At 38.5% G+C, this 14,093-nt stretch overlaps 1 protein-coding gene across 2 annotated transcripts in view; it reads right to left on the reverse strand.

The window, feature by feature from the left end:
* Positions 1–14,093, reverse strand: part of GRIA4 (glutamate ionotropic receptor AMPA type subunit 4) — a gene marked incomplete at both ends in the record, with an annotated part of 232,294 nt that overhangs the window by 43,776 nt on the left and 174,425 nt on the right. For both annotated transcript variants that reach the window (XM_082483508.1, XM_082483509.1), the window contains 3 exons: positions 2,757–2,955; positions 4,292–4,662; positions 11,418–11,624. In XM_082483508.1, coding sequence (XP_082339634.1) covers positions 2,757–2,955; positions 4,292–4,662; positions 11,418–11,624 — 777 coding nt within the window. The remainder of the gene's footprint in view (positions 1–2,756; positions 2,956–4,291; positions 4,663–11,417; positions 11,625–14,093) is intronic.

Below are 14,093 nucleotides of genomic sequence, written 5' to 3' on the forward strand. Positions count from 1 at the left end.
AGAGTTTCTGACATTTTGATCAGTAATGATCAAATGATAAGAAAATGACCTGAAGGCTCATCTTTAGCCAGATAGTAATCAGTGACAGAAAAGTTACACATGACTTTAATCCCCAAACTGACGATGTTTGCTTCTGACCACACAAAATGGGAAGACTCGGGAAACAAGTCTTCTCCTACTATTGTTTCATGCTATGTCTTAATTTATGTATTATGCAAACAGTGTTTGTGTAAATACTGTCAATGATATTTTATCCTTTTTATCCTTTTTTAAAATCCTTATTTTATCTTTGTCCCTGTTTTGTGAAAAATATTTTTAGAAATGGCGCATACAATATCATTAACAATCACTATACTGTTGCAGAGATTAGAAATCTAATACCAGGGCCTCAATTACACCATTTTTAAAAAAAGTGATCAACAGTCTAAATTTTTATAAAGCTTCAAATTTTGCATATGCAACTATAGTTAGTATTTGTAGTTACTTCTAATGTTTCCCTTTGTATTTTGAAATAAAGGAAAAAATATATAAAGAACATTGATTTTGCTTCTTCTTTCTCTTGACCCTTTATGATTAAAGTGAAAGAATGGCTGTCATTATAGACACAGAAAGAATCTTCTCTTTAAGGAGAGATTTTGTATGAAATATTGCTTCAAACAAAAAAGTATCTGTGTTTACAGGATGATTTAAAAGAATCATGAAACTTTGGTGACCAAGACTGTTTTTATGTCAAAAGACCTGACCTCATTACTTCAAAACAATAGCTTGTAAAAGTGTTTTGAAACTCTTAAGAAAACAACTCCATTCCTTCATTCTTTACTGTTTCCTTGGGAATTAATTTTTGCATCATCACCGAAAAAAACCTGCAAGCACTGGATACTCTTGGAAATGCAACAAGTTAATAAATCTAAACTTAAATAAACTTGCCTGGTCCTCAGCATCATGTTTTTAACTATCATCGCAGCTTCATTCTAGTTGAAATAAGTATTTGTACGCGTATATTGTGGTTACCACCTCAGCTTGTGATGGACTGAAACTGGAATTCCCAGCGTTTAATACCTAACTTTCCAAAAATTGAGCTAAAGAAGAAAATATGGGTTAATCATAGATGAGTATAAATAATGAGTTCTGAGGGTTTATACTCTTTTCAAGAAAGTAGGAAATCCGTCCATATCAGGATCAAAATATTTCAGTTCTTCGACAAACCGCCTATATCTTAATGCCACCATTTTTGTAGACACCTCATGTGAAATCAGGGCTTCAAGCTAAGTTTCTACCACTTGGGGTAAAAAATAAGGCTCCCAGAGAGCGTGTGTAGTGTCATATTTAGGTGTATACTGACACCCTGGCTCTGGAAGAAGACAGGTGTAGTTATAAACCTGTCATTGAACTGCATCTATTAAAAATGAGATACCAAGCTCTCTAGCCATTTCAGTGGGATCCCTCTAGATTTGCTACAAAGAGGAGGATAGTTTAAGGGGTGACTTATTTCAACATAACACACTTGTCCCATACAGGATGCACAGGGGTTCTACAGCAGAAATCTAGAAAACCAGCTCAGACTAAGCTCCTTGGACAGCTTCATTATGTGACAGGTCCACCACTGTGTCTTGGTTAAATGCCATTTATATTTCATAAGGTGTCATCTTTATACAGCTAAGAGAAATATTTGAAAGTTCTTCTATGGGGATATCACTTGCAATAAAAAGGTTATTTCAGTACAGACCTTTTGGGGTCACTCAGCCGCTGCCCTTGACTTGATACTGTCTATAGTTCACAAATCCCATCCGTAATTTTGTTAATGGTTCATTGAGTTCAGTTTGGCCGGACTGAAAACAGCCAAGGTGCGTGGGACTACCTAACACAGAACAGTCCCCTTTCAATTAGACAGTAAGAAGAAATTGTCACTCCATCTTCCTTTCTTCTAAAAATGCCTTTCAGATTTTTACCTTTCAGATAAGTAATGCTCCTAAACTGTGCGATTTCCAAGGAAGGACTACTGGCTCACAGCATTTATCCAGAGCCATGTTCAGCCACTGAACTCACACGCATTCAGTCAGCTAGGCTTAACTTTCATCTGCTAGAGACATGAAATAAAGCAGGAGGGACTGTTTATTATGTACTCCTTGCGATGTCCAAGCCCCCTGTTTTCCAGCTGGCAAACAGTGAGGATTACATACCAACCACACTAACACGGGAAAGCAAACGAAAATGAAGTAATCAATACAGACAGCACAGACATATGAGTGGCTATTTAGGCTATTTCCTAATGCTCCAACCACATCCCCCCGAGATATATTTTCCCTTTATTATTCATCCGAAAGTCAGCAAATTAAAAAATGCATTTCCTTCCCACCCTCCAAGACCCTAAAGCAAAATGCACACAGCCAAATCCATAAGTAGAAACAAAACCTGCAAGACTCCATGTTATCATCATAGGCTTTCAATGCTGCACATCATTTCGGTAATGTAGCTTCAGAGGAATCAATAGTGCAATGCTGCTTTAATTATCACGGGCTTGAGTATCCCTCAGGGCACCTCTTTTGCCCAATGTGACAGGATCAATAAGCTTTCCACAAATTAAAATAACTGAAAACACCAACAAATGGTGTTGTGGGGGCAAAAACGTAGCTAAAATATTGCAGGAGTTACAAACTGTATTACATATAATCGCAAAGTAACATTATTTGACCCTTACAAGCATCTTATAAGAGCAGTCAGTAGAGACAGCTGCTCTAACGGACATGCCAACTTACTCTGAAGAACTCTTTGGTTGACCCTGAGTCCAGTGTCCCGTAAGCGATTTCGGTTTGTTTGGCAAGGTCTTCTGCACTTTCTATGGGCGAGACCATTCGCTCAACAGTCAAGAAAGCAGCGAGGTTAGCAGTGTAGGATGAAATAATGATGAGCGTGAAGAACCACCAGACACCTCCAACAATGCGACCTGAGAGGGATCTAAACATGAATAAGATAATGCAGATTTTCCTGTCTCTTAAGCCACAAACAGAGAGAGAGAAAGAGAGAAGTCACCATTACTGCTGAACGTTTCATTAAATAACAGTCAAGGGGAGGGAGATAATTTGCATTTTAAATACTAACAAATGCTTTTTCTCTTGAATCTTAATGCCTACAGTACGGAGTCCACTGTATTAATATGTATCATGCACGTACAGAAGTTTGAATTCTCTTGAAGAGTAATCCCAGTTTTCTTATTATTTCAGGAAATGCCTAACATAGCAAAAAAATTGTCAAAAATACTGGATAGGTAATCTCTTTTTGGAGACAGTGGTAAAGCATGGAAGCTGAAAATCAGTAGGTTTCTCTGTTTCCTCTTAAAAAAAAAGGACACAAAAGGCTTTTCACATGGATTATGTTGGCTCTAGGATTAAAATGTCATCCAAACTTATAAAACATTCTACAAGCTACTGCAATCATTTGAACTTTCACAATTTTCTTATTTAAGAAGCAAGCATTTTGTGGTAACAGATATTTATGTTAAGCAAAAAATTATATTTTCCATTTTAATACCTGTTATTTGATGAGAAGGCTGTTGAGGAGTAATGTACATCCAGTCCTAATCAGTAGCAGTTTTATTGCTACCTTCAATAATAGCAGAGTTAGGCCAGTGCTGAACACTCTCAAAATCTCACTGTTAATGGCTAAAATGAAGCATTCAAGTTTGAATGATTGGGTCATAATGTTTAATTAAGAAATTGTAGCTACTGCACGCTAAAGTTCCCGAACATCTGAAAAGGTTGAGAAATTCAGGACTGGGATCATATATTACGTCTGAGGCACCCACTGTGTAAGGCACAGCTTAGCCATACAGTGTGGCTTCTCCGAAACAGATAGCCAAATATTCTCTCTCTCATAGACAGCGATATTCTGGAAGCAGTGCTGCAGAACTTGATAGGGAACAGAAATGGGACATTCATTCATGCAAGGCAAATAATCAGCACAATAGTGTGCATTTCATAATTGTAATACAATGGAACTAATTTAGCAACAGCACAGTTCCTCTGAAGTCAACTCAGTGGAATTACCCCTGCGTACGCCCGCTGGTTCTGAGAGCTGTTTGTGGTTTATGCACATTGACATACGTAAAATAATAGTAATGACTGAAATTCAAAGCAGATTCTCTGTTGCCCTTATCATAGCTATCAAAAAAGAAAAAAATGAAAAGGCTTCCTAAAGAATGAACTTCAAAACACTGCCAGGAAAATAAATGAAGGAAGATTTTATGCTTCAGCGTTGAAGATAAAATGCAAATGTAAAAAGATTTGACACAAACCTTGGGGAAATATCACATCCTTGTTGCATAAAGGCACCCAGGGAAAACCAGAGGCTGTTGAATATGCCAAACTCATTGGGAGGCTGGTCACTGGGTCCTTCTTTCCCATCCTCTGGTTCTTCTGTGTGCCACTCATATGGGCTAAACCTGCTAACTAGGAACAGGACCACACTGACACCAATGTAGGCAAAGACTATGCACATCCAGATCTCATACGCCAAGGGGTCCAAGAAGGAGAACACTCCTGGTTTAGATTTCTGGGGCTTTTTGATCATAATGGATATCCCCAAACTCATAAAAGGCTTAGAAAAATCAATGACCTCTTCTCGTACCAAAGTGATGGTCAGAGGCGCAACAGCAATCTCTGCTTTCTATAAAGAAAAAAAGAAATATAGATGTATAGATTAATTGGAGTTGGCTTATACACTCGGCTAAGCAGCTAATTCCAAAGGTATGTCATTAACATCAGGACACTGTGGCTTAAATGTTCTTTACACCATCTTTCTATTTCTTTCTATCACAGTCTATATTTACTCAATATATTCTTAGTAAAACATATATATTGCAGGTTTTTATTTTACAGAATTATAGAAATACTTAATTTTCCTGCTAAGGAGAAGACTCCTAAATCTTGTAGAGGTGGGCAGCAATGTAGGTGGATCATTTTAGGTGTTAATCTAAAGTAAAGGAATTCAAGGAAGAATGGAAAATGAGAACGACCCACTTGTTACTGAATGTATAGAGACTTTTTTACAAGATCCCAGAAACAGTCATTCATTATCATATTTTCATAAGATACAATCATTCTTTGAGGGAAGCCAGCTCACAGACCCAAGGAAATTCTAAATAGCATGAAGCAGCGAAGGTGATTAACTATTGCCGTGATGCCACAAAACGGCACGCAGCTGTCTTGGGGGAAAGATAGTTCACTAGGAATGAATCAGGTTTTAAACAGTGCAAAAAGGCAAGTACACAGAAAACAGCTGTGCAAAACCATGCAATAAAGGATAAAAAGTGTGCCGAATCCATTCCCATTAGAGACAGGAATAATTTTCAGTATGTTTCCCTAATACATTTTTAAAATTAAGATGTCTTGAATGAATGGTTATTGATGATGATGGTGATTACGGCTGCTAACAATGATGTCTGCATGAACTGTCAGGTATTGCAGTTGTGCTAATGGGCCATTTCTGTCATTAGGGACTCAACGTTACACCAAGGTTTGCTCCTTGCCTCGCCTCGCCTCGTAAGCCAAAGCCGTCATTACAGCAGCACTTGAGATGGGAATTATAAGGAACTGGGACGAAAGATGCACGGGTGGGAGGGGAACAGGTGCAGAAGCTGCTGAAACTTTTCTCCTGTTCACCATCGGGGTGCTCTATCTAGGTGGATTCAGAGAGCAGAGCCGTGCTCTGTGGCCAGCACGGGCTTCTACACAGCTCATGGGCTGAGGGGGGTAACAGCATATTTTGGGAGCGCTTGGTGTTGGCTGCAAATAAGGCAGAGTCACAACCTGCCTTCTGCAGTGGCGTTGCTCTGCTTCAGGCCCCAATATATGAGATAATCTGCCTGTATTTACCCCACCCCAGGCCCAGCCATCTTCACAGGCGCAATCAAGAGCTATTCATAAATCTCCATAATAGAACTGTCGTAGTTTTATTTTCTAAATACTCAGTTGACCCAAATTCACCTTATGGGGTAGCATCTTCAGATATAGTACAAAGCCCATAGTTTAGCGAAGCATTTAAGCACGTTTGCCTTTTAGGGTGTTCTTAGGGACATTCATACGCAGTAAAATATACAAGGATATATTTAAATCCCATCAATTTCAGTGACATTAAAACATGGTGAAAATTAAGGATGTGCTTAAATAGCTTAATTCAAGTGTTACTTAAATAGCTTGTATGATAAAGAAAAAAAGAAGCTGAAATGTAGGCTTTTTTTGTCATCTCACAACTTTGAAACAGATAAATGCATTTAAAATATTATGTTTTTGTTATTTTATACACTGTTATACTAAGTGACACATATTTTATGGAATTTAATTTAAAACTAATTTAATATAATTGAAATTTAAACCTATTTTGGTAGCAGTATAATTGTGAATAACGCAAAAGAACTGAGTCATTCCAGTGCAGTTGCCCCAAAATACAAATTTTTATTAAAATTGCTATATATTAATCATCAGATTACATCTGTTGTTCTGAAATAGTTGTGATGCAAAGACTTAGCATCATAATCTTATGTAAAGATATTATAGTTTAAGCAACACAATTAAAATCATAATTTTGCAAACATATCAGACATTATCTCTGGTGCTATTGTTTTGGGTAAACATTATGATAATATTGCTAATTCTCTGAATTTTCATGTAAATTTTGTAATACAAGGCAATTTTAAAAATTTGGCCTCTTTAAGTCTTGCGATTACATAAGTGTGACTGAAATAGATATTTTAAGATAGGTGCTGTATGAAGAGAAGTAACATGTCTAAAATATATTTTTAAATATTCTGAAAATTGTGAAGTAAATTTGGTTTCCGTAGTCTAAGGACTATAGGATGGTTTGGGCTACTGGCATTGCTGCATATTTTTGTATTTCATCTCAGTCATGAATTCCTTTTCTCTAGAAGTATGGTTTCCTTCCTTAGAGTCACTGTCTTTTATATTCCTAAATTTCAGCCACTGCGAACACCTAATGTGGAGTCGTTGAAATGAATTAACTGAAAGACTCAGGGAAACGGTGATTTATTACCGCTAATCTCTCTATTTGTCACATAGTGGTATCTTCGTTAACACAGTGTAAATAATAGACCCGGTCAATGGTCTTCAAAAGCACTGGGTAACACCTCATTCTTTTGTGTCCGCAGATCGCTACTGGGATTAAAAAAAGGATCCATGAGGGCTCTTAGTTTTTACGATGTGAGGTGGAAAAGCGACAGCGTCGTTTTAGTGCAAATTGTGGAGATTTTAAAGACCTAATTAGCACACTGCATACTGTATGTGAAACACTGGACAAGATTCATCTCACTAAATTTAAAAGCTTACAGAGAACACGCAGAACTCGAACTACATCAGCACTAGCTGCCTACACTCCTCTAAATAGTTAAAGAGGAGAAATAGGAACTTACCCATTTCATTGCAATAGCGATCTAATGACAGATTATTCATAATGTAGATAAACCTGTTTCATGCCAATTAATGCAAAAGGACAGTCCACGGCTAGGTCACAATTAGAAGCCAAGTAATTGGAAAAAGTGCAGCCTCCCCAGTTTGGTCGTATTAGTTATTATTTTTGTAAGACTACTGTGTGCCACATTAAGGCCTACATAAACTTTTTGTTGTTGAAAGCTAAATAATGACAATAGCTGTGCATGGTAATCATCAGCATTTGTGCTTTGCCCAGTTAACGTGCACCATATAATTATGGATTTAAATGATTAACACTGTAACAATGGTGCGAACAATTCACGATTTTGTTGCCAGTGAAAGCTGTTTTGACAAAGGCTAATGATACTTCGCACTTGACGCAACTACATCTGTAACAGCATTTCAATGACGGCCGCATCACTATCAAGTACAGATAATACTGATGGATTCTGTATCCTTCCAATATGATACAACGGGGCAAGATTGAGTCTGATGGCAAGAGACTTTTACTTTTCCAGTATTATAACCTTCTGAATAAAATCTATCCTTGGTACAAGCTGCATGAAGGTGGTAAGCCTATCTGCGAAAAATCATGCAGGCAGTCATTTCAACTTCAGAAGCTTAAGCTTCTCAGATTTTAAACAGAAACGAGTCGTGACCTTTTGTGTTAAGCAGTGAAAGAATAGCATTCTGTGTCAGGAGAATGAATATTTAATTGGACCTGACTGTTAGCGCATTTGGAAACACCTGTTACATGTGCTTAATGGTATTTCATCCTCAGCCAGCATTCCTTCTGTGAGGTCGGTATCAAGGGCTATAGAGCCCCACATGGAATACTGCGGGCGTTCGGATAAGCCAGGGACAAATGACCAAGATTTCCTGGTAGTTTTTAAGAGAATGTTAAAAACGCAGCAGGAAAATAAACACTCCCCCCTGACCTTCTACAGCCGTAGCAAAACTGTACACTACAACACTTCATACACTGTTTCCCCCAGGACATGATGGAAAAATCAGCTAGAGAGTTTAGGTGACAACCGAGCTGCTCTGTGCAGTACCTGAAGGTGTCCGGCTACCAGAGCGACCAACGGTGCATATGGGTCTCAAGGGAAGGTGGGATAAAATTGGCACACGTGTCCACCCTCAGTAGCGCGGATAGGGCTAAGAGGCATTGGGGTACGGTGTAAAGAGCAGGAGAGGAGGGGACCTTTTCATGTGGCACAGAAAAGGATCACTCTCACTGGCCAGCACAAAACTGTCTGCTAATCCTTTAATGTGGTTGGGAATTAGAAGCTGTAAAATGTTTCCCGAATAGATTGTCTTGTTAACTTGCTAATTCCGTTGCAAATTCTGTCCCAATCCTGGCTGCTTACAAAAAGCCCTGCTGGAAGCGTAGCCAGCTGCTCAGAGTTCTCGCGTTTATGATTTGGGGATCTACCAGAGAAGATGAACATCCTCTTATAGCACAGCTTTGCAGGAAAGTCTCTGACCGACTGATTTTTCTGCTTTCTCTGTATGGAATAGGTTGGGGAACCTGACATTCTGTAAATCATCTGGCAAGGACTCAAGGAAGTTGCAGAGAGGATGCTCCTCATGGATTTCCTATGGAAATCTTAAGCGGCAAACTTTTATAAGTTGACAGGAAGAATGATTTCCTTTAAAGCTCCACCTGTAAAGGTACATCAAACATGCCTGGAGCAGCTCTTGGCCTTAAGGCCAGCTGGTACAGGACAGTCTGTGTCACTACCATGACAGTTACTTAACCTCTCAACCAGGATGGCTGCATTCAAGCTGCTTATCGGAAACGGTCTCCCCCCCATAGTAGTGTCCAGCTGGGCTATGAAATTGTTTTGGAGAGTAATTATGAGCCAAAAATATAGCAGGGACCATTGTTGCAATTTAACAGTTAGTCAAGCGAGTTCCAGTGCCCGGGGACATTCCCTGGTACCACTGATATACTGGGATAGATATAGGCTAAGGGAGCTTTTGGACAGCACAGCAAATATAGTGGCCAACAGCAGACTTCTGTTCTTTCAATAAAAGAGCAACTCCAAGAGCTCCACTGTGGCCCATTCCCAGAGCTCAAATCCAGATTCACAATCAGACTGCAGCCTTCCTAAACAGATAGTTGTGCAGGAGCTTTTAAACTTGGCCATCAAACCTTTGAAAGAGTCTTCACTTCATTCTTTTCCATCACAAAAAATGACCACCTATTCTGGGCCATCCTCTTCATGCAGGTGATTTGCAACATGTTCCTCGTGCCTGTGTTTTGTTGCTTTCAGCTACGTTAACAGCAGCGGGTCACTTTCCAGCACTGGCATGAACCTCTGTGTGAGCTTCCTCATGGAACTTTGTGTTTTAGTCGAGCACTAGGACAGCTTGGGTTTGATGAGGTAAATTTTTGAAGATAAATAAAAGGGAAAAAACCCCAAACAAACTGAAAACTAAAGTGTAATTTCAAGTTTCCTCTATAATTTTCAATGGTAATTTTCATTACAGACCACTAAAACTCTGCTATTAAAACTCTGCCTCTGGGCAAGGGAATTTTTACACAATATGTAAAGTTTTTCAGATGTTTTAAAAAAGCTACTGGTGTAAAACGGTGCATAGCCATTGACATCCATGCAGTGGCTATTGCGATTAAAAGCTAGACAAGGAGTTACCTCCATTTTGATAAAATAAATTGGAAATAACATTGGCTTTTAAAATCCTGAGAGTTGAGCTGCATCCAAGCCACTAAAGTGGATATACATACTTCGTGATCACTCTTTAAAGACACAAGTGAGGCTGGCTTCTCCAAGAACTTGCAAGAACATAAAGGGTTTGGGGAGGCCGCTATAACCTTCCCATTCCCATGTGGAAGGGAAATCAACAAAACTCTGGGGCACCATTTCCCACCCTCCTACAGCACACAGTCTGTTTCATGTTGAGGAGTCCCCTGAACTGATGCTAGTGGAGAAGACTGACAAAATTTATCAGCTATACTTAGCTGACAGAAAGGCACAGAAACGGAGCTGTGAGAATAGCCACCAGGCTTTGCCACACAGGGCCCTAACCATCACTGGAACTGTGCATGGACCACTGCAACTGCGGATGGACCAACTGGTGTGCAGTAGTTTTTTATAGGGAGATTAAGGCATGTTATGAGTTCATTGCTGGAAATGTTCTCACCTGAATAGTTTTAGGATTTTTTCTTTTATTCCATCACTGAAATGAAAAGTTTCTCTAAGAATTTTGATCTATTCTCAGTGCAGATATTAGCACCTGCAGTCAACAGGAAGCACAGCTCTGAGTTTTGATACTTTTGGTAACACCAGATACTATTTCTTTGGATTTGTTTGCACTGCTTTCATTAAATATGACAACTTTATATTTCAACAGAATTGTTAACTGTTATGCTATTATGAAGAATCCTTCTCCAGACCACTTTATAACTCCTAGTTGCTCTTAGTTGCTGAACTTACCAGGTTTGATCTTAAATTTTATAATTGATGTTCATCTTGAAAGTCCGTCTAAATTCTGAATTGCATAATTGCGTACTTGTCTGTAGTGGTTTATTATATATGCTTTATATATGGCAGTGGATTGTCCATTTCTCAAACTAGACCAAGAGTCCTATCTTTTTTTTAAAAGATCTGTCCCCCATTCCATGAAAATGAATAAATGAGTGATATTCTTCCCAACTAAGTTTTACAATGCATGGGGAATAGATGCTCTCTAATGTTAGTCTTAACATTAATGAATTTTTGAGATGTGCACACTATGGATGTTCTAATGTTAGAAGGTACTAGTTAAATAAATAGTAGAATTTGCAGGAAATTATTTGATTTTCTCTTGAAAATAAATGAAAGCACAGACATCTGAAACAGAATTCTGTTTCTTTTCTGTGACCCCAAGGTTAAAGAAAATGCAAAAATACTTCCTATTTTATGACTAATGCTATGATAAATTAAATCCTGCTTCAAAAATTGGTATGCTTACCCCATAAACAAGTTCTCCCACCATCCCATTCCAGATTTTTGTCTCTGGATCCCTTGCTCCATATTTTCCATCAGGAACAATGGCAATTTTGTACTTGATACCAATATGTTTTGCAATTTCTGACGCCAGATCTACACAGTATCCTTCAAACTTGTCATTCCCTTCAAACGTATCATGGTTTTTCTTGAACATAACATATGGGGCTTCCTATAATGAAAGAAGTAGAACTGTAAAGGAGAAGTATACAGAATATACTCTGAAAAGTAACATGTAATTTGCCAACTAAACAATACACATCTTATAAAAAGTTCATGGATAGTATTAACACATTTAAATTAAAATGTATGAACAGAAATGATTCTGTAATGGTATACTATTTACACTGTAATTTGGTTTATACATTTCATAAGATTTATCAACCTTAAAAATTATAAACGCAAAAACTATCCAAGAATGCACACAAATTGTACTTTGTTTTAAATGAAAGACCTTCGTGCAGTATATGCTGAATTTAAAGCGTGACTAGAGGTTGCACCTCTACAATGCAAATGAGTGTGGGATAATGCAAGGTATAATTTACCCTTTTGACTTCCGTTAGTAAGCATATCCTCTAACATAGTGTGGTTACTGTCATGTAATTTTAGACGCACAGGCTGAATGATTTGCTTTCTCGGGCTTTAGAATGCATAGTCACTAAGAGTCTACATACATTTCAGTGAGAACATGTAAATACGTTCCCGAGGAAATACATGTCTTCCCTTTCGAATAAACAGTGCAGACTCTGCAAGGTCGTTTACGATCAAATCTAAACAATATGCACGGACAAGAATGGTATTAAGCTGACACTGACTTTACATGCTGGATGAAAAAGAAGTACCAGAAGATTTTTGGTTGGTGAGTGCCACTGAAAACAAGTGAAACCTGTCTCAAAAAGTGGGTCTTACATTCCCTGTGTAAACTATACTAACACAACAGTGAACACTGTGTGATTGGGAAATCAAGGTAGCATTGGGAAAACAAGGTCACATTTTTCTTTTTTGCTCTGTGTGGATTCAGACATTAGCAATCGTTATGTTAAACTATACTTTCTGGTGGTATTTTAAATTACTTCACGTAATTCATATTCCTAGTCAGTTCCAGATAAAATACTTGTCACTTATGTCACCCTTTCTTTGAATTTACATCACAAAATACTGGCAACTTAAGTTTTCTCTGTGCTAGCCCTGGCGAATGTTGTTTTTTTGACACTAACCTTGGTAGTACTCTGCTCTATTCACATCTTTCCTACATTCTTAATTAGAACAAAAATAAAAAAAAGGTAAACATGTAGTCTGACAATGTCCACTTCATTGAAACTACATCAACATCAGCTGTAAGCAACAACAATTTTGTAACCCCTATTAGGTGTTTAACAATGGAAGATACATGGCATTACATGAGCAATAAGGGGACTGAAGAAACCAATTCCAAAATTTTTCAGTGGGTCAGGTAAATTTTTCCTTTTGGATACTAATATGTAGCTTCTATTAGCAGGGTGTGGATCCACCCAAGAGAAGAACTTGACAAGCAAGCCTGAACAGTATCTTTTTTTACTATTATAAGGTGAAAAAGGCAGAAAAAATGAAAAGAGAGAGATTATACATGGGAGGCACTATTCTCTTTACTTATGTAAGTTTACTGCCTGTGGTAATTCTGCCCAGGACCCACCTCCATATAAGGATCGCAGAACAGAGCTTTGGGTAATGTGAGTGAAGAAAGTTGTCTAGTTCGTTTACTTCAATGTGAGAGAAAGGTCCCAGATTAAATCCAATGGTTTGGGAATGAGGAAGTGTTAGTGTTTCCTTTAAATCACAGTCAGGTTCTTAAGTATCGCAGGAATGTCTCGCTCTCAGGTGTGTTCTCAGAACACCTCTTCTCCCACCGTCTCCTTCTTATGTTATTCTCTGCTATGGACGTGCCTCTTGGGGCCACAATCCCCTACCAGTAATTCAGTGTGGGAGGCCATTGATGCAGTATGACCATTACTTCAGCTAAGGAACCACACAGCATAGAAAAGCGTCCACAATGATCAATTCCAAACTCAAACTCTGTCTGACTACGTGGTTCCTTGGCCTACGTGTAAGTATAAATGCCCAGAGAAATTTGAGGTTGACAACAGCAGATTGATGCCTTTCTTGAGGACATGGCTATGACCACTGCACGGCTAAGGATTGCCAAGGACTTCTAAAACTGGGGCAATCACAAAGCAAGCTGTTATCATCTTGAGGCGTGTGGCCTGGGCACTGAGAAGAGCACTGAGCTACAGCATTAACTACATACTGTAATCACTACGGCGATGCAGTGCAATACCTTTGCCCATCCAGAGTTTGTATCTTCAAAGGAAAACTGCTGAGTATTACCAGCAGCCTGCACCATTTCTTGTATTCCTATCCCCAGTTAAACCAGCTCAATCTCAACCACCTGTCTTCCAGAGGGAGGGAGAGAGGAAAGCAAGGAGAAGGGGTCCTGCCCTCTCTTTACAGTAGATCTTAATTTGGGGAAGTATTTTGGACACATGAAAAAAATGTTCCTCCCTTATGTAGGCTTTTTCTTCCCATGAGAGGAAAACCCAAAATCTGTGTCTTTCTATAGATGTTATTTCACAAAAATGTTTAAAAACAGAGGAGAAAAATTCTA

The sequence above is a fragment of the Vanellus vanellus genome (genome assembly GCF_965231255.1).
Source record: "Vanellus vanellus genome assembly, chromosome: 1".
Classification (NCBI taxonomy): Eukaryota; Metazoa; Chordata; class Aves; order Charadriiformes; family Charadriidae; genus Vanellus; species Vanellus vanellus.